The following is a 23,671-nucleotide window of genomic DNA, read 5'->3' on the forward strand; positions in this document are numbered from 1 at the left end:
TTACTGCATGCGGTTGAAATTGCGTTGATCGCAAAGCTCTTGATCGATTGTCGCATGTGCCATCATTGCGTTGATCGTCTCTCATTCTTGAGTGACGGGCACAATGTGACATAGATGCATTGTTCAGTTTGTCTTTGAGCCATGAACGCATGCGGTGACTTGATTTCCTGCAAAACAGACTTGAGACATTCTATTCTACCATTGCAATGGTGTCAGCGGGTGTATTGACGATAGTTTATAATTCTTGCATTTCTTAGCCAATTTTCATACTATCGACGCAACTTTTCTTTCTTTTAGCCGCAATATCTAAATAAAACAGTATAAATAACTTGTATTTCTACAAGTTATCACACCCCCAAATAAGAGGCTAACGCATACGGAAAGAATTGTTACTCAGTTGTATTAAAAATTAACCAAGTATATAAAGAATTATAAATAACGCAATAAAAATTTTTTGCATGTACAAAGAATCAAAGAATTAGCTTCTATATATAGAAAAATAATGAATGAAATTGTCTTTTGTATTTCATTCAGATGAATGCACGATTAAAAATTAACACCACACTTCCATTAACACAAATGCATATTTGCAGAGGATGGGCAACAACACATGTATCATCCCAACACACCCCTTAGCTCAATGCATTTCTAGAGGACGGGCGCACGGTACTTCTACCAGCGCAACACTACCTCAACATAGTGCGTTGTCGCTTAGGACGGGCTAACAATACATACGAGCACAACACACCCCTCAACGCAATGCATTTAGGTAGAATGGACGCAAAGTGTATCTTATTATCACAAAATACACCCATCATCGCGTTGTATACCAATTTGTATTTTTCCTTTTTAATTCATGAATAACGCAAGTCGGGAAGACTTTGCATTGTTTTATTTAGTCATTGATAGAAATTTTTAAGAACAACACTACTAATGCATACAAACTAAAGAATTTAACACAACATGGAAATACACAAATGAATTAAATCGAAGGTAAATTCATAAAGCATTAAAGGTAATTCTAATAAGTAGTAAATAACGCAATTTAGAAAGCAATAAATGAAAGCTGTAAAGAAAGCAATTAAACATAGATATATGAATGCTAATTGAAAGAGTTTTTCAGAGTTACCACAATGGCATCCCCTCCGCAAGCAGTTAATCTTGCTTGCCTAAGTTGATGGTCTCCATACGTCGATCCACATCGCCCCCAAAGTATGGCTTAATTCGTTGACCATTTACTTTAAATGCGTTGCTTTCGTCTTCAATTGTGAGTTCCATTGTGCCGTTGGGAAAGATAGTCTTGATGCGGAATGGCCTAGACCAGTGGGACTTTAACTTCCCTGGAAACAATCACAAACGCGTGTTAAACAGTAATACCTGTTGACCTTCGACGAATGTCCGGTTGTTTATGCGGTCGTCATGCCACTTCTTGGTTCTCTCCTTATAGAGCTTGGAGTTTTCATAAGCGTCCCTTCGCCACTCGACCGATTGGCTCAATTGCAACTTCTGAACTCTCCTCGCATTTGCTAGATCAAAGTTCAGCTTCTTGCATGCGCACATTGCCTTGTGTTCCAACTCGAGAGGCAGATGACAAAATTTTCTAAAGACCAGGGCATATGGGGACATGTCGATTGGAGTTTTAAAGGCAGTCCTATATGCCCACAACGTCTTCATCGAGCTTGGGTGACCAATCCTTCCTAGAGGTACTAACTACCTTCTCCAAGATAGTTTTGATCTCTCTGTTAGAAATCTCTGCCTGCCCATTAGTTTGTGGGTGATAAGCGGTTGCAACTCTATGGCTGATGTTAAATTTAGTCAACAAGTTGGTGATTATGCGGTTGATGAAATGTGAGCCTTCATCCCGTTCCATATCGGGCAAAGATATTCTTTTTAAGAAACTTCGCCACCGTGGCCGCATCAGTTTTAGCACATGTGATGGTCTCAACCCACTTCGATACATAATCAACCGCAACCAAGATGTATTGATGACCTTATGACGGCGGAAATGGGCCCATAAAGTCGATTCCCCATACGTCAAATAATTCAATCTCCATGATTGACGTCAAAGGCATTTCAGTTCTTCTAGTCATGTTCCCCGTTCTCTGGCATCTATCGCACTGTGCAACGTGGGCATGGGCGTCCTTGAATAGTGTTGACAAGAAATAGCCACTCTGTAGGACTTTTGCAGTGGTTCGTTGCCTCCTAAAATGTCCTCCATAAGGGGACTCATGACAAAGCTCCAAAATGTGCTTGACTTCATGCTCAAGAACGCATCGACGTAAAATATGATCAGGTCCAAGTCGATACAGGAAGGGGTCGTCCCAGAAATAAAACTTGACGTCATGTCTCAGCTTCTTCTTCTGCTTGTAAGTATACTCTTTCGGTAGTTGGCCGCAAATGATGAAGCTTACAATGTCCGCATACCATGGAACATTAACGCATACCGACATCAGCAGTTCGTCAGGGAATCTTTCTTCAATGTCTTTTTCTTTCTCTTGAACCATGCAATTTTCCAATCATGACAGATGATCAGCGACTTGGTTCTCGGTGCCCTTCCGATCCTTAATTTCTAGGTCAAATTCTAAGACAGAGAACCTAAGGCGGAAAACCTTGTATGATTTGAAATTCTGCTCAACGGCTTCTATTTATAGAGCTTATCGCCGACAACATTTATGAACCTGCTCTAAATCTGACATTTGCGGTGCGATGGTCCTTTTCTGAATCTCTGCTGCTAACGGCGTGGTAGGTTAAATGTCAACATCATCTTTTGATACTCTCGAGGTATGCATTCATGTTTGCATTCCACCAACCTTACNGGCGTGGTAGGTTAAATGTCAACATCATCTTTTGATACTCTCGAGGTATGCATTCATGTTTGCATTCCACCAACCTTACGGTCGCCCTTCTATTATGGTTATCATTATGTAGCCGCAATCTCTCTGCGATGACCGCATTCGCTTGACGGCTGCAACTTCTATGCGATGGAAGCATTCGGTTGATGGCCGCAACATCCTTGCGTTGAATGTATGCATTTGCCTCTAGGATGGAGAGATTCCCCACATGCAATCGTCTTTGCGATAGCCCGACTTCCGCGTATACAATCGCTTTCTGTGGTTACTACAAAAATAAACAATTGAATGCATAATAACATATAATAGTGGGTTAGCTGAGATTCTTAATGCCGATCGACGCAAACTCATTTTCTCATGAATTCCTATGATATTCGCTGTATATTCTACTTAACAGCCCTCATAATTCTAAATAAAAGACCTATAATGACGTGCATTTCTGCCCATCATCATTGATGACATGCAGAAATGCATGTCATCTTAGGCTTTTTACTTAGAATTATGAAGGTTGTTAGGAAGAAATTGCGTCGATCATGATAGGAATTCATGAGAAAAAAAGTTTTCGTCGATCAGCATGATGAATCTCAGCTAACCCATTACATTGCGTTAATTATTCGTTCAATGTTCTATTTTTGTAGCTAATGCAGGAAATGAACATAAAAGCGAAAATCGGACCACCGCATGCAGAGAAACACTCCATCACAAAGGAAAACGCATCAATTAACGCATCGATGTTGGGGTAATCAGCCATATGCGTCCATCGCATGAGATTTGTGTTGGTCAAGTGATTGCGGTCATCATGTAGAGTTGCGGGATTAAGTGAATGCGGCTATTGAATGATTACGGCTACGCGACAACGCAAACTAATGTGATTAACGCAAGGTAGGTGGAATGAACGCATCAACCCATCTACCTCGAGAAAATCCAAAAGCTGATGTTGACATTTTACCTACCACGCCATTGGTGGCAGAGGCTCAAAAACGGACTAACGCGCCGAACTTCAGACTCAGAGCAGTCCAATTAATGCTGTCGGCGATCCAAGCTCTATAAATAGAAGCCGATGAGCTAAAATTCAGTTTATCCAATGTTTTCGCCTGAGGTTCGCCTAGGGCGGATCCTTGTGATCCAGACAAAATACGTGAGAAGACGTTGAAAGTTCTTCACCTCCTTCATCCATTCCGAGTGACGATCGAAACCTTCGACCAAAGCTAGATCTCAAGAGAGTTAGATCCTCCGCCAATCCATGGCACCACCGGCAGCCTTGACACACATCTGCTGGAATCAAAGTTGTGCTTCCAGTCGGTCATTTCTTTTTTCCTTTCTTTTTCTATATTGTATTGTATGACATTTTGAATTAAGAAATTAATACAATGTGTTTTCAATGCATTTCTCTGTTCCTTCAACTCCATCTCCATCTTCTTTGCTTAGCATCTTTACTTTCATTGCAACACTTAGTGAGATTGCTTGGGTATCGCATACTTAGTCATGCGGATTAGGGATATGAAGCATGTAGGAACCTACCGAGAGGTATGCGTTGCGTGAGTGTGTGAGTAACCTTATTTGCTTAGTGTGAAGCTGCTGCAACGCTTGTCTATAGGCTAACGCAATGTTTGTCTATGAGTAAAGTCAGCAACAACCAACTGCCTGGGAGGGTAAGTGGTTGGTCGCATTAAGCAATGTTTGCATTGTTCATTAGAGATAGGAATAGGCTTAGGTCAGCCAAGTTCATACGATTACCTTGTTCTATGAATGCATCATTCATCATTTAGGCATACTTGAGAGAGTAGTCTAAAACCCAAATCTAAGACTCGAGAGAGCGGATTGGAACGCATAGGCAAGAATGGGGATCTTAGAGATAAGCTCTGTTTGCTTCACACAGCGTATGCACCCTACATAATGGATTTACATGCATTCAGGAAGTAGGATAAGGGGTTATGCGGCCGCACGCTCATGCAACGAGAGCTAGTGAGCGGGTTATGGAGGTCTAGGCAGGCATAGGCGTCTCGACGATATCGCAGATACATCGCATATGTCCTAAAGTTAGGTTCACCTGTGTGTAGCATGATTGCATGGATTGCGTTGACTAGGGTTGCCCTTGTGATCACTCTTAAGTTTTGCAATGAAAACATCTCCGCGTTTTATCTATTTTGCATTCATTTATTTCATGTCAAGGTTTGTCGTATCTTTACCTTTCATGCATATTCTCATTGCGTTGTCTGTTAGATAGGAGTAGGAGTATGATTAACTTAGCAATATCCCCTCCATTCTTTATTTATACCACTGCATGCACATCACCGAAAACATATAGTTACAAGTTCATGTGTTCAACCTCGGATTACCCGAGAAACTTGCGTTCATGTTATACTTGGTGTGAGCGCAAGAAAACTTGTGGCAGGATGCATGGTTATCGCATACATTTGTTGGCGCATTTTCATTCCAACGCATGACCATCGACGCATGACTATCAAAACATATCTTAGGAACATGCATCGGATACCGCGTCCACGGGATTTTGGCTGTCGAGTAAAATTGACTTCCAATCCTCGCACATCAAGTTTTTGGCACCGTTGCCAGGGACTTGGCAACTAAATGTTAAGTTTTGTGTCTCTGCGAGCAAACTTTTTATCTTGGGTGTATTGCAGCTTGTGCGACCAGGTTGCAATCAATATTGAAGTGTAGGCGATGCGCTGAAAGCCAATGTTGACCCCAAGGTAGGAGGGCAATCAGTCGCAAAAGAGCCAAAGGTAGTTCTAAGCTCATGGTGGCCAACATGCATCCAACAATTGCCGGAAGTTCCAATGGTCAAGGCAACTTGACCCAAGCAGTTGAGAGCCATCTCCTGCATGGAAGACTCCTTGCGGTGACAACACTCTTATTTTTCCAGGGACATCTTTTACTTTATCTTTACTTTGCTTTCTTAGTATAGGTTATTTATTTTATTTTCATTGTTAGTTTGGATATATGGTTGCTTCCTTGGTTGTGGTACGTTTGCTCTTGTAGGTGCAACATTAAGTCTCCTCGGTTCGTAGTTCAATGGAAGAATTCCTTTCACCCTTCAACGCATGGCTTCAATCCCGTGGATTCCAACGCATGAGTGCATGCATTGTTCCGCCTAAGATATTTTCTTATTATCTTGTATGCCTTATCTTTTTGAAATTCTCTTTTTCCCGATTGCATTGTTTTGCGATGTTTCTATGATGGTACGTATAGTTCACCGCATTTTGTAACAAATCAACGCAAGACATTCTTTACTTTTATTAGCTTCTTCTAAATATGAAAGTCTTACGTTTTATTTTGCGTAAACCTGTGTTCAAACATTTATTATCGCATTCTTGTAATTTTGTTTTTAACTTTGCGGCGAGAACGCTGCCAACCTTTAAGTTTAGGGGTGGCAGCGATCTTGGAGAATTGCGTTCATTATATTGCGATCATTTAAAAAAAAAAAAAGTTGAAGTGAGATTTTGGGAATAATAACTCCACTATCAACGCAATGGGGAAACCCACGTTGATAAGAGTTAAGTTGTGAAAGGCAATTGCTCGAAGTTGGATGTCCGCATGACATATGTGGGGGCAAGCCAAAATGAAGGCAAGTCACCAGGATCAACATGTTAACACAACTCCTCTGTCCGGCGCAAGCCAAAACAAATGAGACAAGAGTTGAGTTGAATATGGAACGCAACTGAAGTTGGATGCCCGCATGACACACGTGGGGGTAAGCCAAAATGAAGGGCGTAACCAGGTTCAACACCGCATTTGAATAAGCCATCGCACATTTTTGAAGTATTTTGAATAAACACAATCTCAAAAGCTAAACACAAAGTTGCGATGAATGAATAAAAGCTTTTGAGCAAAGGCTTGTCGAATTTAACTTAGAGAAGATCTTTTTGAAGAAGCATCCAAAGTGGAGGAGAGCATTGCGGTGATGGTCAAAGGTGTGTGTGTAAGTTATATTTTGAGAAGCTGGTCATCGCAAAGGAAAGCATGAAGGTGAGTTAGAATTTCTTAAGTATAACGCATGCTTGAGGACAAGCATGATTTTAAGTTTGGGGGTGTGATGACATGCAGAAATGCATGTCATCTTAGGCCTTTTACGTAGAATTATGAAGGTTGTTAGGAAGAAATTGCGTCGATCATGATAGGAACTCACGACAAAAATAGTTTGTGTCGATCAGCATGATGAGTCTCAGCTAACCCGTTACTTTGCGTTAATTATGTGTTCAATGTTCTATTTTTGTAGCTAATGCAGGAAATGAACGCAAATGCAGAAACCGGACCACCACATAGACGACCGCATATGGAGAAACACTCCATCGCAAAGACAAACGCATCGATCAATGCATAGATGTTCTGGTAATCAGCCGTATGCGTCCATCGTATGGGAGTTGCACTGGTCAAGCGATTGCGGTCATCATGTAAAGTTGTGGTATTAAGCGAATGTGGCCATTGAATGATTGCGGCTACGCGACAACGTAAACTAATGGGATCAACGCAAGGTAGGCGGAATGAACACATCAACGCAGCTATCTCGAGAAAATCCAAAAGCTGATGTTGACATTTCACCTACCACGCCGTTGGTGGTAGAGGTTCAGAAAAGGACTAACGCGCCGAACGTTAGACTCAGAGCAGTCCAATTAATGTTGTCGGCGATCCAAGCTCTATAAATAGAAGCTGATGAGCTAAAATTCATTTTATCCAAGATTTTCGCCTAAGGTTCGCCTAGGGCGGATCCTTGTGATCCAGACAAAATGCGTCAGAAGACGTTGAGAGTCCTTCACCTCCTTCATCCATTCCGAGTGACGACCGGAGCCTTCGACCAGAGTTAGATCTCGAGAGAGTCAGCTCCTCCGCCCATCCATGGCACCATCGGTAGCCTTGACGCACATCCGCTGGAAGCAAAGTTGTGCTTCCAACCGGTCATTTCTTTTTCCTTTCTTTTTTTATATTTTATTGTATGACATTTTGAATTAAGAAATTAATACAATGTGTTTTCAATGCATTTCTCTGTTCCTTCGACTCCATCTCCATCTTCTTTGCTTAGCATCTTTACTAGAGGACATGATAAGGGCATGTGAACTACAGTTCAAGGGCAGTTGGGATACGCATTTATCATTGATTGAATTTGCGTATAAAAACAGTTATCATTCTAGTATTGAAATGGCACCGTATGAGGCTTTGTACGGAAGGCCATGTAAAACTCTGGTATGTAGGAATGAAGTGGGTGAAAGGAAATTATTAGGCCGAGAACTTGTTCAACAGACGTTAGACAGTGTTAAGATTATAATAGAAAATCTTAAAATAGCTTGAGACCGACAAAAGAGTTATGCAGATAAGTGGAGAAGAAAATTGGAATTCGAAGTTGGTGATAAAGTATTTCTTAAGTTGTCTCCATGTAAAGGAATACTCAGGTTTGGTAGGAAAGGAATGTTAAACCCGAGATACATTGGACCCTACGAGATAATAGAGCGAGTTGGCTCAATGGCTTACAGGTTAGAATTACCTCCAAAGTTATCTCGTATCCATGATGTGTTTCATGTGGCAATCCTAAGAAAGTATGTGCCAGATCCTACCAATGTGTTACCTGAGCAACCAGTGCACTTGAAATAGAATCTGGCTTACGAAGAGGAACCCGTGGAGATTCTTGACAGAAATGAGCAAGTCTCGAGGAACAAGACAATACTATTGTAAAGGTACTATGGAGAAACCATAAGCTACATGGGAAGCTGAAGAGCAGATGAGAAACAAGTATCCACAGTTGTTTAATCGATTGACTTATAGCGAAATTTCAAGGATAAAATTTTCATAAGGGGGAGGTAAATATGAACTCTGAGCCCTAATTTCTCTACTTGTGTATGTTCCCTCTTGAGACCAGTGTGATAAGTAGGTTTATGTGAGAATTAATGTGTAATTGTAGAGAAGAGGGTGAAAAGTTAGAAGAAAAGTGAGTTTGAAAGCTTGACTCTTGGGTGAAGTTAGAAGAAATGGCTAGGTGTAACCCATGCGTTAGAAGATAGAAAAATGGCTAAGTATTTGTCAATGTGTTGGTCTTATGCTAAGCATTGGAGTTGAGCCAAGGGCGTTGGCCTTGCTTATTTGAGAGGTTATTTGGGAATTGAAGGAAGCTAAGGTGTGGTCGAGAGAAAAGTTATGCGTGGGAAAGGCATGCGGCAACCAAGTCTTGAGAGGTTAGCATGCATGTGGCAGCCTCAAGTCTGTGTGAGCGTGGTCGCTGGGTGTTGGAGTTGTGCGCATTGGACAATCATGTAGCAACAAGTGGCACCAAGCAATGTGGTAAATGATCGTGTAGCTGTGAGCGACGTTGAGCAATGCGGTAGATGATCGTGTAGATATTTGTGTGCTAGACGATGCGAAGTGTTGCACTAGACGATAGCGCTACACGATGGACAATTGCGTTAAACAATGGCACTAGACGATCAGCATTAGTGCTAGACGATGATGCTAGGCGATTACGCTACGCGATAAGCGTTAGTGTTACACGATGAGCATCAACGAGATCTACATGATGCGTGATAGCTGTGTAATAGGCTGTGTGCTGCACGATGGACGAGAGTGAGATCATTGGGTGACAAGCATCAGCTTGAGGTCACTAAACGATGAGCTACACGATAAGGCTGTGAGCTATATGATTGAACTTATGTTGATCGGTATTAATCACTAATAAAGAGCACCGACTGTCTTAAGCACCAGATTTAACTCCATGAAAGTTGAAGGTGTCATGCTAAGAATTAAGGAGAAGTAGTGGAAAGTAGTATAAAAAAGGGAGGCTGAACCTCAAACGATTAGTTTGATCATCTCCTTCATGAAAACTTAGAGATCTCAGTGTTATTGGAAAGCTCTAAGAGTTTACTTTCAGAGGTGACACTGCCGGAAGAAGTTTCCATCGGATTAAGGTCGGAGAAAGGAAAACGTGATCAGAGGTTCTGTTCACGTGTGAATCCAGGTCACTGATAAAGAATTGAGTCTCCAGGAACAAACCACGAGGAGGTTGAAGCTGAAATTTTAAGGTACATTTATAGAAGGAAATTTCTTGAGATGACCTCTAGAATTTGAGTTATTAATTTTGTAAGTTGAATCTGGAATTTCATGAACAAGCAAGTAGCTACTTAAGTTGAGTAAGCTGGCAGCTCGAGTTGAAACGCTTGGACAGACCAAGGGTTGAGCTTTTCTTTGAATTGGACCTGTTGTGTAGCTGAGAGAGCTTGTAGTGAAGTCTTAGACGCATAAGCAGCCTTGTGGACAACCATGTGCCACTGTAAGAACACTTAGAGAAAAGTTTTGGTTGCATAAGTGGTGATACGTTTGTGAGGAGCGGTTGGAAGCTTTGCATGAGCCAAAGTCTCAAAGAAATTTCCAAGTGTTAAACCTCTTTGCATTGAGTGAAAGTCTTCAAAAGGAAGGCTAAATGCAAAGCTTACTTAAGGGTTAGCCTCAAAAGAGAGACCTATGCTAGTAGCTAATATATGCTTTTGTGTCCACAGGATTGACACCAGTGATAGAAGCATATCGACCCTTGAGGAGTAGTTCTAAAAGTTGTGAGTGACTAAATATTTACAATGTTTTACAGAAACCATGTTTTAAAAAAAGATTATTCTCATGCTAGCTAGTTTTACAAAGTAAATTCCAAGAAAACCATGAGTTATGTTTTAAACGCATGCCATGTATGAAAGTTTATTGAAAAACTATTTATGTGTTTAATTACACAAAGCATGTGTTAGTATCTTTAAAGATATGTTTTCTATGCGTTAGGCTTTATATGCTTTAAAGAGAAAGTCATAGTATGACTAGTTTTGCTTGAAGCTTGATACTGAGGGATATTTGAGAAGGTATCCGAGCAGCTCGATACTGAGGGACGTTTGAGAAGGTATCTGAGCAGAAGTACCTAAGGTATGACGGTACTTAGTTATAACCCCGTGCACGTAGGTAGTTAAAGTCTGAGATTGAGCAAAAGGGTTCTCTCTTGAATAAGCAATTGACATTGGGATTTAACCACAGTAGGGTTATTCTTAACTAAGGAACAATTTAATGTTTATATCTCAGTACAAGGTTACTGTAGAGATTTATATGTTTTATGCTTGGAAAATGTTTATATCTTGGAAAATGTTACTGTAGATATTTATAATTTCAATATGATCTGTTTATAGAGACTTATGCATGAGAATCAATTTTATTTCTTAAGTTACTCACTAGGCTAGCAAGCTCACCCCATTTTCAAATGTTTTTCTTTCCCCCAAGTAGTGGAAAATCCTCAGGAGGTAGCTCTGCATCTACTCTGCCACTCAAGGACAAAAGTTGTTGTAACTCGTATGTTAGGTGGTTACTGTAAATATTGTACACATGCTACAATTGTTCATATAGGAGCTAAGGTTTTGGGTATCGGGACTTATAAAACTAGTAATGTAATCTCTGTAAATGTTTTGTGTGTAAACTTAATGTTGTTTAGCCTTAAAGGCAGCCACTGTGTATGAGATTGCATGTTGGTATCAGATTATTTTCGTTAGAGTTATTAGGCAGTAAGTGTCAACAAAAGGGTTGATAACTGCTGCAGTCATGTCCTTTCCTAGGCTCAGAGAGTAGCCTAGGAGGGGGTGTGACAATTAGTCACAGATATAAGATGCCCTTGACCTCTATTCTATAGGGAGAACTATTTGATGTGTGGGGTATCGATTTCATGGGACCATTTCCACCTTCAGATGGTCATCAGTAATACTGGTTGCAGTAGACTATGTATCAAAGTTGGTCGAGGCCATTTCATGCACCAGAAATGATGCGATAATTGTCTTCAAATTTCTCAAGAGGAATATTTTTTCTAACTTTAGGATGCCTCGTGCGCTCATAAGCAATGAAGAAACCCAGTTCATTAATCGTGCTATTTCAAAACTTCTGACGATGTTTCAGGTGAACACAAGATTATCAACGTCTATCATCCAAAAACTAATGGCCAGGCGGAGATCTCAAATTGAAAAATCAAATCTATTTTAGAGAAAGAGGTGAGTGTTTCATGCAAAGATTGCTTGATGAGGCCGTATGGGCCTATCACACTATTGAGTTATATGTCCTAAAACTCGCAGTTTGTAAAGTTAAACATATTCTATTATCAATAAATATGTTATTCAACATTTCTTCAATAAAGTTATTATTGAATCTATTAATTGCATTCGTAAAAGCATTTTGGAGCCCGCGTCTACCCATTTTTGAGCTTTGGAGGTCCAGTTTGAGTTATGCGAGTCCGGTTCGAGGTGGTTTGAGTAATCCAAAAGTGTTCTAGAGCCGATTTTTGATGAATTTTGTAATAATTAGGCTTTTGTTTTCTTGATAATGCAAAAATGAAAACCATATTAGTCTATGTTTAATTATTTATGCATGGGATGTATGTTATAATTAAATAAATCTTGTTTGTGCACAAAATATGTCATGTAGATTTGAAATCCAACTATAGGAAGAATGTTACATGCGTTGAAAATATGCTATAAAATGTTATAATATATAGTATGCATGTATAGGGTTTCAAATGTTTTAATATAATTGTTATATTAAATTTGAATGTCTTTGATGTATGTTGTGGACGAAAAAGCATGTCTATTTTTATAAGCTGTTATAAAATTGAATGACATTAAAATCCATAACAAAGATAAGTTACATGCTCATGTAGGTTAACCACTTGTTTTAATAGTTAAAATAGGTCAACATCTTGTAAAATGTGGTTATAAACTCAACCGATATATAATCCTATTTAATACTGGAGGTACTTAAGTTGATGGTCTACGGAACACCTCCGACCTGAGGATTATTTACCTAATGCATCAAAAATCTGAAATTTTTGAAAAGTTCAAAGAATATAAGGTAGCGGTTGAGAACCAATTAGGCAAAAAGCTTAAAACACTTCAATCAGATCGAGGTGGTTATGAACCTGGAATTCTAGAACTATTTGATAGAACATGGAATCTAGTCTCAGCTCACAGCCCCTGGTACACCTCAACAAAATGGTGTGGCAGAAAGGAGAAACAAAACCTTGTTGGACATGGTGTTCCATGATGAGTTATGCCTAGTTACCAAATTCTTTTTTAGGACATGTAGTTGAAATTGTAGTGTATATTTTGAACATGGTTCCCCCGATAAGTGTTTCTGAAACACCTTATGAGCCCAGGAGAGGACGTAAAGGAAGTTTACATCACTTCAAAATCTGGGGTTGCCCAGTACACGTGTTGGTGCAAAATCCTAAAAAATTGGAATGTCGTTCAAAAGTATGCCTATTTGTAGGCTACCTTAAAGAAACGAAAGGTGGTTACTTTTATGATCCTCAAGAAGATAAAGTGTCTGTGTCAACAAATGCAACTTTCCTGGAGGAGGACCACATAAAGAAACATCAACTTCACAGTAGGCTAGTAATAGAATAAATGTCTAAAGAAACAAAAAATGCGTCAACAAGGGTTGTTGATAGAGCAGGTCCATCAACAAGAGTTGTTAATGAGACTGGTTTTTCACATCCTTCTCAAGAGTTGAGAATGCCTCGACGTAGTGGGAGAATTGTGCAACAGCCTGATCGGTATATGGGTTTAACTGAAACTTAAGTCATCATACTAGATGATGGCTTAGAGGATCCATTGACTTTTAAACTAGCAATGGATGATGTGGATAAAGACCAATGAATTAAAGCCATGAACCTTGAAATTGAGTCTATATACTTTCATTCTATTTAGGATATTATAGATCAACTTGAGGGGGTAAGACCTATCAGTTGCAAATGGATCTACAAGAGAAAACAAGACCAAGCTGATAAGGTACAGACCTACAAAGCAAGGCTTGTGGCAAAAGGGTTTACCCAAAGAGAAGGGGGTAGACTATGAAGAAACTTTCTCTTCGGTTGCCATGATAAAAGTCTATTAGAATACTTTGTCCATAGCCACATTTTATGATTATGAAATCATGAAAATGGATGTCAAGACAACCTTTCTAAATGACTATCTTGAAGAGAGTATCTACATGTCCCAACTAGAAGGGTTCATAGAACAGGGTCAAGAGCAAAAGGTTTGCAAGCTTAATCGATCCATTTATGGATTGAAACAAGCAGCTATATCCTGGAATATGAGATTTGACACTGCGATCAAATCTTATGACTTTGAACAAAATGTTGATGAACCTTGTGTTTACAAGAAAATCGTTAGCAAAACTGTCACTTTTCTGATGTATTATGTTGATGATATTCTACTCATAGGAAAGGAAGTTGAATTTCTGGTTGACATCAAGAGATAGCTTGCTACGCAATTCCAAATGAAAGATTTGGGTGAAACACAGTATACTCTTGGGATCCAAATAGTTTGAAACCAAAAGAATAGAACTTTAGCATTATCTCAGGCATCTTATATAGACAAGATGTTGTCTAGATATCAAATGCAAAATTCCAAGAAAGGAATGTTGCCTTTCAGATATGGAATTCATCTGTCTAAGGAACAAAGTCCTAAGACACCTCAAGATGTTGAGGTTATGCAATGAATTCCATATGCATCAGTAGTAGGGAGTTTAATGTATGCCATGTTGTGTACGTCCCGACATATGCTATGCAATTAGAATAGTCAGCAGATTTCAGTCTAATCTTGGATATGATCATTGGACTATCATTAAAAGCATTCTCAAGTATCTTCGGAGAACAAGGAATTATATGCTCGTGTATGGTACTAAGGATCTGATCCTTATTGAATACACTGATTCTGACTTCCAAACTGATATAGATTCAAGGAATTCAACTTTGTGGTCAGTATTCACTCTGAGTATGTAGTTCCAACTGAAGCGACAAAAGAAGCAGTATGGCTCAGAAAGTTCCTAACTGATTTGGAAATGGTTCCAAATATGCATTGCAATTAGAGTGCTTATTGATTTTCTGATTATCTATCAAAGCATGCTTTTAGAACTCAAATTAAATGTAATTAGAGTGCTTATTGATTTTGGTTGCTTCTGTTGCCTACTTATATACCCTATCACACACTATGTATAAGACTCCCATTGGGATGTCGCCTTATGTGTTAGTGTATGGAAAGGCTTACCATCTGCCTCTCAAACTAGAACACAAGATGATGTGGGTGATTAAGAAAATTAATTTGAATCTTGACTTGGCAGGAAAGGCAAGGAAGTTGCAACTCAATGAGCTTAATGAATGAAGGCTCAATGCGTACAAGAATGCAAAAATTTACAAGGAGAAAACAAAGCTCTAACACGATAGGTATATCCAAAAGAAAGAGTTTGTGGTTGGACAAAAATTATTTTTGTTTAACTCTCACTTACATCTCTTCTCAAGAAAAATGAAATTGCGATGGTTTGGGCCTTTCATTATCAAAGAAGTCTTTCCACACGGAGCTGTCAAACTTGCAAATGAATATGGATCCAATGCGTTCAAAATCAATGGTCAGAGAATTAAACCGTACCATGGAGGTGAAGTGGAAAGAGAAAAGGCCTCTATAGATCTTGTTGACCCAGAGTAGAGATGGTCCCTGTGATGAACATGACCACATATTATTAGGGACGCATCTGAAACTCTTTTTTTTTTTTTTTCTGTTTTCTTTACTTGACTGTTTTGATAATTTGCTCTCTTTTTATTTGTTTTGTGAAAAATTGGCTGAATGATTTTTTGGGTACTTTAGAAAATTGAAAAAGTGATGCGTTAAGTGTAGGGTGCATTGAGGTAATAACTTGGCGCATCTAACACACTCGACGTAGTATAGAGTACCTCAAGGTTTTTTTTTTGCCATTAGTGGAATCTAAGAAGATGTCGATGACCTGCGCTTGTAATACGACATCATGTCTTCCTTTAATTAAATGCACCATCATCTCACTGACATTATGCCTTATTCCTTGCACCTACTCACGCATATTTAACCCTCTTTCCCCCTTCGTCCTCCTCATTCGTTTCCCATTTCATAGCTCTCAAACACCTTTATTCTCTAACCTTTTGACGAACGTTCGATCATGCTTATCAAAATTTTCTTGCTCTTTTCCCCAAATTTTCTTCAATACCAACAGATAGTCAAAAGGACACCTTTAAGCCCTTTTCCACTATCCTCTCTTCTTCCTAACCAAAACAACCTTCATCTTCATCCTCCTAGTCCCCTCGTCGCTAATTTGATTGGCTATTCCAGCGAGTGGTACTCGTTCATCTCTCTCTGAACTTAAACTGCCAAATGGATTTATTCATTCACTCATCTCTTGAGACGCCCATTGGAAATCACTTCAATACGATCTTCAACACCTTCATCCCTCAACCAACCTTCTCCCCATGTCACACCTTCATCAGCCTTGGGACCTCTTAACCCCCTTGACCCTACCTATTTTAAACCCTTGGCAATGGTTTTTCCTCAGAAACCAGTCCGATCATGATAGTCATCACCACGTGACGGCGAAAATCTAGCAAAACTGACCATCACAAAGATCACTATAAGACCACATAAGGAGAAGGTCCATCTCAACAGTCTTGAGTTGGGAATGCGTCCACTGCCACCATCTGCCAGTGACCTTATGGATACTAGTGAGGCGAGGAGAAGCGATGAGAGGAAGTGTTTGGCGAGGTTCTTGAAAATATACACCCATTTGAAAGTTTGATTATGAAGGTGCATTAATCAGTTGAGCAAGGGGATGGTTGAGAAGAGAGGAGAAGTTTAACCGCAGGGTTTATCCCAGAGACGAGTGGCCCTGAAGCACTTGCATCCAACGAACCAAGCCCTCTGATGATGGGCAGAAATGCACATCATTATAGGCCTTTTATTTAGAATTATGAGAGTTGTTAAGTAGAATATGCGGCGATTATGTTAGGAATTCATGAGAAAACGAGTTTTCGTCGATCGGTATTAAGAATCTTGGCTAACCCACTATTATGTGTTATTATACGTTCAATTGTTTATTTTTGTAGCAATCGCAGAAAGCGATCGCATACGCGGAAGCCAGGCTATCGCAAAGACGACCGCATGCAGGAATCTCTCCATCGCAAAGGCGAGCACATACGTTCGACGCATGGATGTTGTGGCCATTAACCGCATGCGTCCATCGCATAGAAGTTGGGGTCGTCAAGCGAATGTGGTCATCATAGAGAAGATTACGGCTACAGAAGAGGGATGAATGCAAGGTTAGTGGAATGCAAGCATGAACGCATACCTCGGGAGTATCAAAAGATGATGTTGACATTTCACTTACCACGCTATTAGTAGCAAAGATTCAGAAAAGGACCATCACACCACGAGTGTCAGATTCAGAGCAGGTTCATAAATGCTGTCGGCGATCAAGCTCTATAAATAGAAGCCGTTGAGCAGAATTTCAAAGCAACGAAGGTTTTCTTCCTGTGGGCAAATCCTTGTGGTCCAGACCAAAGCGTGAGAAGATAGCTTGAGAGTTCTTCATCCCCTTAACCATTTCGAGTGACGATCGAAGCCTTCGCTGGAGTTAGAACTCAAGAGAGTCAACTCCACTGCCCATCCATGGCACCACCGACAGCCTTGACACACATCTGCTGGAAGCAAGACATTGCTTCTAGTTGGCCCTTCATTTCTCTTCTTTCCTTGTATTGTATTACATTATGCTTTACGGAATTAATACATTTTGTGATCAATGCATTTCTATATTTTCCTTCGATACCATCTCCATCTTCATTTAATTAGTATCCTTTACTTTCATTGCATCACTAATTAAGACTGCTAGAGTATTGCATACTTAATCATGCGACATAGGGATATGAAGCATGTAGCAAACCACCGGGAGGTGTGCGTTGTGCAAGTGTTGTGAGAAAACCTTATTTGCTTAATGTGAAGCTGTAGCAACGCTTGTTTATAAGCAGACGCAATGCTTGTCTATGAGTAGAATCAACAGCAACTAACTGCCCGGGAGGGTAAGTAGTTGGTCGCATTAAGCAATGTAAATAAGTGTTCACTAAAGATAGGAATAATCTTATGTCAGCCAAGTTCATGTGATTACCTTGTCTTATGAGCTCATCATTCATCATTTAGGCATACTTGGTCATCATCAAGAGAGTGGATTGGATCGCATAAACAAGAATGGGGAACTTAGGAGTAAGCTCCGTTTGTGACTACACAGCGTACACATCCTTTAAGTAGGATATGGTGGTATGTGGTCATCTCGCTTATGTGTGAGAGCACGTGAGCGGGCATATAAAGGCTTAGAAATAAGCTAATCGACACTATCGCATAATCATCGCATGCGTCTACACCAAGTGTGTATAGCATTATCACATAGCTTGCTTGGCTGGGGTTGCCCTTGTGGTAAAGCTTAGTGTTGCAGTGAATACATCCTCGCCTTTTCATCTATTTTTCCATGTATTTTACTACGTGTTAACAGTTGTCGTGTCTCTACCTCTCAGTCACACTTCCACCGCTTAATCTGTTAGTTAGGAGTAGGAGTAGTGTATAGCTTATCACCCTCATCATTCTTTTATTTTATTCGCAGCATACACATTACCACATAACATTTAGCTACAAGTCCCTGAGTTTGACCTTGGATCACTTGAGAAACTTGCGTTCTCGTTATACTTGGCGAGAGCGTAAGAAAACTTATGACAGGAACGCATGGTCATTGCATATAAGACTAACGCATACTTTCCATTCCAATGCATGACCACGGACGCATGAGAACCAATGCATAACCTAAGACATTCATCGCATAATTGCGTTCACTAATTCTCGTCACGAAGTTTTTGGCACCTTTGCCAGGGACTTGGCAGCTAATAGTTTGTTGAGTTTTTTATTTTTGAAGGCAACCTTTTTATCTTGGGAGTATTGTAGCTTGTGCGACCAAGTTGCAAATAATATTGAAGTGTAGGTGATGTGCCGAAAGCCAGTATTGACCTCAAGATAGAAGGGTAATCAGTCGCAAGGTAGTTCTAAGCACATGGTGGCCAATATGTACCCAACAATTGCCGGAAATTCTAATGGTCAAGGCGAGCCTCTTGACCTAAGCAGTTAAGAATAATCTCCTGCATGGAAGACTCCTTGTGGTGACCTCACTTCAATTTCTCCAGGGACGTCTTCTACTCTATCTTTATCTTGCTTTCCAAGTTAGTTTATTTTTATTTTTATTTTGGATATGCGGTTGTTTTCTTGGATGTGGTGCGTTTACTCCTTGTAGGTGCGACAATAATTCTCCTCCATGCGCAGTACAACGAAAGAATTCTCTCCATCCTTCAATGCATGGCTTCGATCGCATGAAGTCTAAAGCATGGTCGCAAGTGTATTCTACTCAAGGTTCTTTTCTTGTTATCCTTTATGCATTATCCTTTTGCAATTCTCTATCCGATTGCTTTCCTTTGCGATGCATCTATGATGGTACGCATAATTCACTACATCCACCAACTAAGTATCGCAAAGCTCACCTTACTTTTAATAGCTTCTTCAAAATTTGACAGTCTAAGTTTTATTATGTGCAAACTTTTACTCAAACATTTGTTACCACATTCCCATTGATTTTGTCTTTAGTTTTGCAGCGAGAGCGCTGCCAACCTCTAAGTTTGGGGGTGGCAGCGATCCCGGAGAAATGCGTTCACTACATTGCGATACGAAAAAAAAGTATCAGGAATAACAACTCCACTGGAGTTAAATTGTGAAAGGCACTTACCCGTAGTTGGATGTCCGCATGACATACGTGGGGGCAAGCCAACACGAAAGTAAGTCGACAGGATTAGTTCAAAAGCGCAACTCCTCTGTCTGGCGCAAGCCAAATTAAGCAAAACCAGAGTTGAGTTGAATGTGGCACGCAACCAAAGTTGGCTGTCTGCATGACACACGTGGGGGCAAGTTAAAACAAAGAGCGTAACCAGGTTCAACGTCGCATTCTAATAAGAAATTGCAAAGCTTTGAATTGTTTCAACAAACGCATTCTTAAAAGCTAAACGCGAAGTTACGGGGAATGAGTAGAGGGTGTTTTAGCAGAGGCATGCCGAATTTAAACTTAGAAAACATCTCTTTGGAGAAGTAGCCAAAGTAGAGGCGAGCATTGCTGCCATGATTAGAGGTATGAGTAAATTATATTCTGAGAGGCTGGTCATTGCAAAGGAAAGCCAGAGGGTGAATATTGAATTTCTTGAGTATAATGCATGCTTGAGGACAAGCATGATTCTAAGTTTGGGGGTGTAATGATGGGCAGAAATGCACGTCATTGTAGGCCTTTTATTTAGAATTATGAGGGTTGTTAAGTAGAATATTCGACGATTATGTTAGGAATTCATGAGAAAAAGAGTTTTCGTCTTTCGGCATTAAGAATCTTGACTTACCTACTATTATGTGTTATTATGCATTCAATTGTTTATTTTTATAGCAACCACAGAAAGCGATTGTATATGTGGAAGCCAGGCTATCGCAAAGATGACCGCATGCGGGAATCTCTCCATCGCAAAGGCGAGCACATACGTTCGACGCATGGATGTTGAGGCCATTAACCACATGCGTCCATCGCATAGAAGTTGCGGCCGTCAAGCGAATGCAGTCATCGTAGAGAAGATTACGACTACAGAATAAGAATCATAATAGAGGGATGAACGCAAGGTTGGTGGAATGCAAGCATGAACGCATTCCTCGGGAGTATCAAAAGATGATGTTGACATTTCACCTACCACGCCGTTAGCAGTACTGATTCAGAAAAGAACCATCACGCCGCGAGTGTCAGATTCAGAATAGGTCCATAAATGTCGACGATCAAGCTCTATAAATAGAAGCCATTGAGCAAATTTCAAAGCATCCAAGGTTTTCTGCCTAAGGGCAGATCCTTGTGATCCAGACCAAAGTGTGAAGAGATAGCTTGAGAGTTTTTCATCCTCTCAACGATTTCGAGTGACGATCGGAGCCTTCGCCGGAGATAGAGCTCGAGAGAGTCAACTCCATCGCCCAACCATGGCACCACCGATAGCCTTAACACACATCTGCTGGAAGCAAGACATTGCTTCCAGCTGGCCCTTTATTTCTCTTCTTTCCTTGTATTGTATTACATTATGCTTTACGGAAGTAATACATTTTGTGATCAATGCATTTCTATATTTTCCTTCGATTCCATCTCCATCTTCATTTACTTAGTATGCTTTACTTTTATTACATCACTGAGTAAGACTGCTAGAGTATTGCATATTTAATCATGTAGCATAGGGATATGACGCATGTAGCAAACCACCAAGAGGTGTGCGTTGCACGAGTATTGTGAGAAAACCTTATTTTCTTAGTCTGAAGCTGTAGCAACACTTGTCTATAAGCGGACGCAATGCTTGTCTATGAGTAGAATCAGCAGCAACTAACTGCCCGGATTGGATCGTATAAGCAAGAGTGGGGAACTTAGGAATAAGCTCCGTTTGCGACTACACAGCGTATGCACCCTTTAAGTAGGATATGGTGGTATGCGGTCATCTTGCTTATGTGTGAGAGCACGTGAGTGGGCATATGGTGGCTTAGAAATAGGCTTCTCAACACTATCGCATAATCATCGCATGCGTCTACACCAAGTGTGTATAGCATGATCGCATAGCTTGCGTTGGCTGGGGTTGCCCTTGTGGTAAAGCTTAGTGTTGTAGTGAAGACATCCTCACCTTTTCATCTATTTTTCCATGCATTTTTCTACGTGTTAATAGTTGTTGTGTCTCTACCTCTCAGTCACACTTCCACTGCTTAATCTGTTAGTTAGGAGTAGGAGTAGTGTATAACTTATCACCCTCGTCATTTTTTTATTTTATTCGCCGCATACACATTACCACATAACATTTAGCTACAAGTCCCTGAGTTCGACCTTGGATCACTTGAGAAACTTGCGTTCTCGTTATACTTGGCGAGAGCGCAAGAAAACTTGTGACAGGAATGCATGGTCATTGCATATAAGACTAACGCAAACTTTCCAATCCAACGCATGACCTCCAACGCATGAGAACCAACACATAACCTAAGACATGCATCGCATAATTGCGTTCACCAAATTTACGTCACCACCCTCTTCATGTTAAGAATGGGCCTGTGATGAAGATGTTCACCGCGTTCAAGAAGAAACAAGTGGCGAAGAAAAAGAATGCTAAGGAATAGAAGTTGACTGCAAGGCTAGAAAAGAAGAGATGATTTGAAGAAAAAAAGAAAAGAACAAAGGCAGTCGCATCTTGCACTGACCTTGAGAAATTAGAGATAAAGGAAGAAGTGGTGCCCTGCAAAGAAAGAGAAATAAAGGTGTCGAGCCATCTGGCAAAAGCGCCAACGTAAAGAAGGTAGGGTGTACCTCGAAAACACAAGAACAAGTGATTCTCCCCACATCCTCTGTGGAGCGGTTGGCAGTAAAATTGCCTAAAAAGACAAAGAATGCAAAAGAAGGCTTCAAGTACCTAAGAAATGAAGCCTAAAGTCTTATCACTGCGACCAATTTTCAAAAGGAGGTCCGTGATGAGGAGATAGAGGAAGTAGGTGAAACGACTAGAACACAACTGTATGAGCTTAAGGAAAAAGACAAGGTAGATGAATATGCCGAGCTGTTGGAAAGAGAACTGTGAGAAGAGAGTGATGCGAAGAGGAAGACCAAGAAAGAGAAGACTCAGTGCATCAAAGAAAATGTGAAGAAAATAAAGAAAGAAAAGAAGAAGATGATGATGGAGAAGGAAAAGAAAAAGGAGGCTGCAAAAAAGAAGAAGCAACCTAAGAAAGAAGAAAAACAAGTGGTAAGCAACAACTTTTCGTTGAAGAGGAAGGAAGAAGAAGAAAAAGGAAGCAGGACGCCTACCTGGGTTGAAGAAAAACAAAATAAAAGGAAAATAAAAGATGGAGAAAGAGGTGGAGGAAGTGCCAAAGAAGAGATTGCCATTAGTGTTGAAAATGGCGTTTTCCCCTGAGAATATACTCCTGCCCACATTCATAATGAGCATCGTCAGTACAAATGGGTGGCAGGACTTTCATGAAGGCCTCCAGAAGCTTATGCTAAATGTGGTACACGCATTCTATGATGGAAGCCCTTATGCTAGTAAATGTGTCGCTAAAGTGCGTGATGTGAAGATATATTTTTGGGCCAATGAGGTGAATATGCTGTTCAATTAGCCAGATCGCCTTGAGGCTGAAGGGAATAGAATTATTGAAGAACTAACACCAAATGAAATGAAAGAGGCATTGAAGGTGTTGGCCAATCCTGGGTCCTAGTGGAACACCTCCCCCAAAGGAATCATGACATTGTCACCACATAGCCTAACTCCAGAGGCGAACTTGTGGCTATACTTTGTCAAGAAGAAGCTACTACCAACAATGCAGAACAACTCCATTTCAGAGATAGGGTGATGACGATATATTGCAACATGTGATTTCTTTGGATGCCAGACGCATCATTTCAGCCTAAATAAGGCCTATGTTTTTCAAACCAAGGGGTTAGCTCTTCTTCACTCTCCGACGATTGTTGAGGGATCTGTCGCTTCAACTAGAGGCAGTTAAAACAGAGAAGACAAAGAAGTACCTCTCTCACTTGCACACTACACCTTCGCCGCAGCCTCTCCAACCCAAAAAGAGAAAGTTGGTGAAAAAGTTCTTTAAGCTCTCTGCACTGAGCATTGAAGAGAAATTCAAAGATTTACTCAGTGCACCTTCTTCGACTGTTGAAGAAGAAAATTTGATCGCATCACCACGAGCTGAAGAAAAAGTTAACAGACTCACTCTCTGCAACGTGGTGAGTTAGAGGTTGAGATCATTTCTTCCCCTCATGAACGATTAAGAAGGGAGTCTTCAAGGCTGCCGGTTGATTTAAATGAACATCCTCCTCTCCTACCTCAAGAAATTATGCTTCCTTCCCCACCACCTACTCTGCATAAGAAAACTTCTCCA

At 40.4% G+C, this 23,671-nt stretch overlaps 1 protein-coding gene across 1 annotated transcript; it reads right to left on the reverse strand.

The window, feature by feature from the left end:
* Positions 1-1,155: 1,155 nt before the first annotated feature.
* LOC120076060 lies at positions 1,156-1,626 on the reverse strand. The gene is made up of 2 exons (XM_039029841.1): positions 1,386-1,626; positions 1,156-1,340 (listed from the first exon to the last, which is right to left on the reverse strand). Exons 1-2 carry the CDS (start codon positions 1,624-1,626, stop codon positions 1,156-1,158), a joined length of 426 nt encoding a protein of 141 aa, XP_038885769.1.
* Positions 1,627-23,671: the final 22,045 nt, after the last annotated feature.

This window comes from Benincasa hispida, chromosome 4 (genome assembly GCF_009727055.1).
Source record: "Benincasa hispida cultivar B227 chromosome 4, ASM972705v1, whole genome shotgun sequence".
Lineage (NCBI taxonomy): Eukaryota > Viridiplantae > Streptophyta > Magnoliopsida > Cucurbitales > Cucurbitaceae > Benincasa > Benincasa hispida.

Excerpts from the sequence above, each read along its gene's own strand:
- LOC120076060 (XM_039029841.1), bottom strand. The coding sequence starts at position 1,626 with ATGTCCCCATATGCCCTGGTCTTTAGAAAATTTTGTCATCTGCCTCTC. Across the intron at positions 1,341-1,385 it reads CAACCGGACATTCGTCGAAG|GGAAGTTAAAGTCCCACTGG; the intron begins GTCAACAGGTAT and ends GATTGTTTCCAG.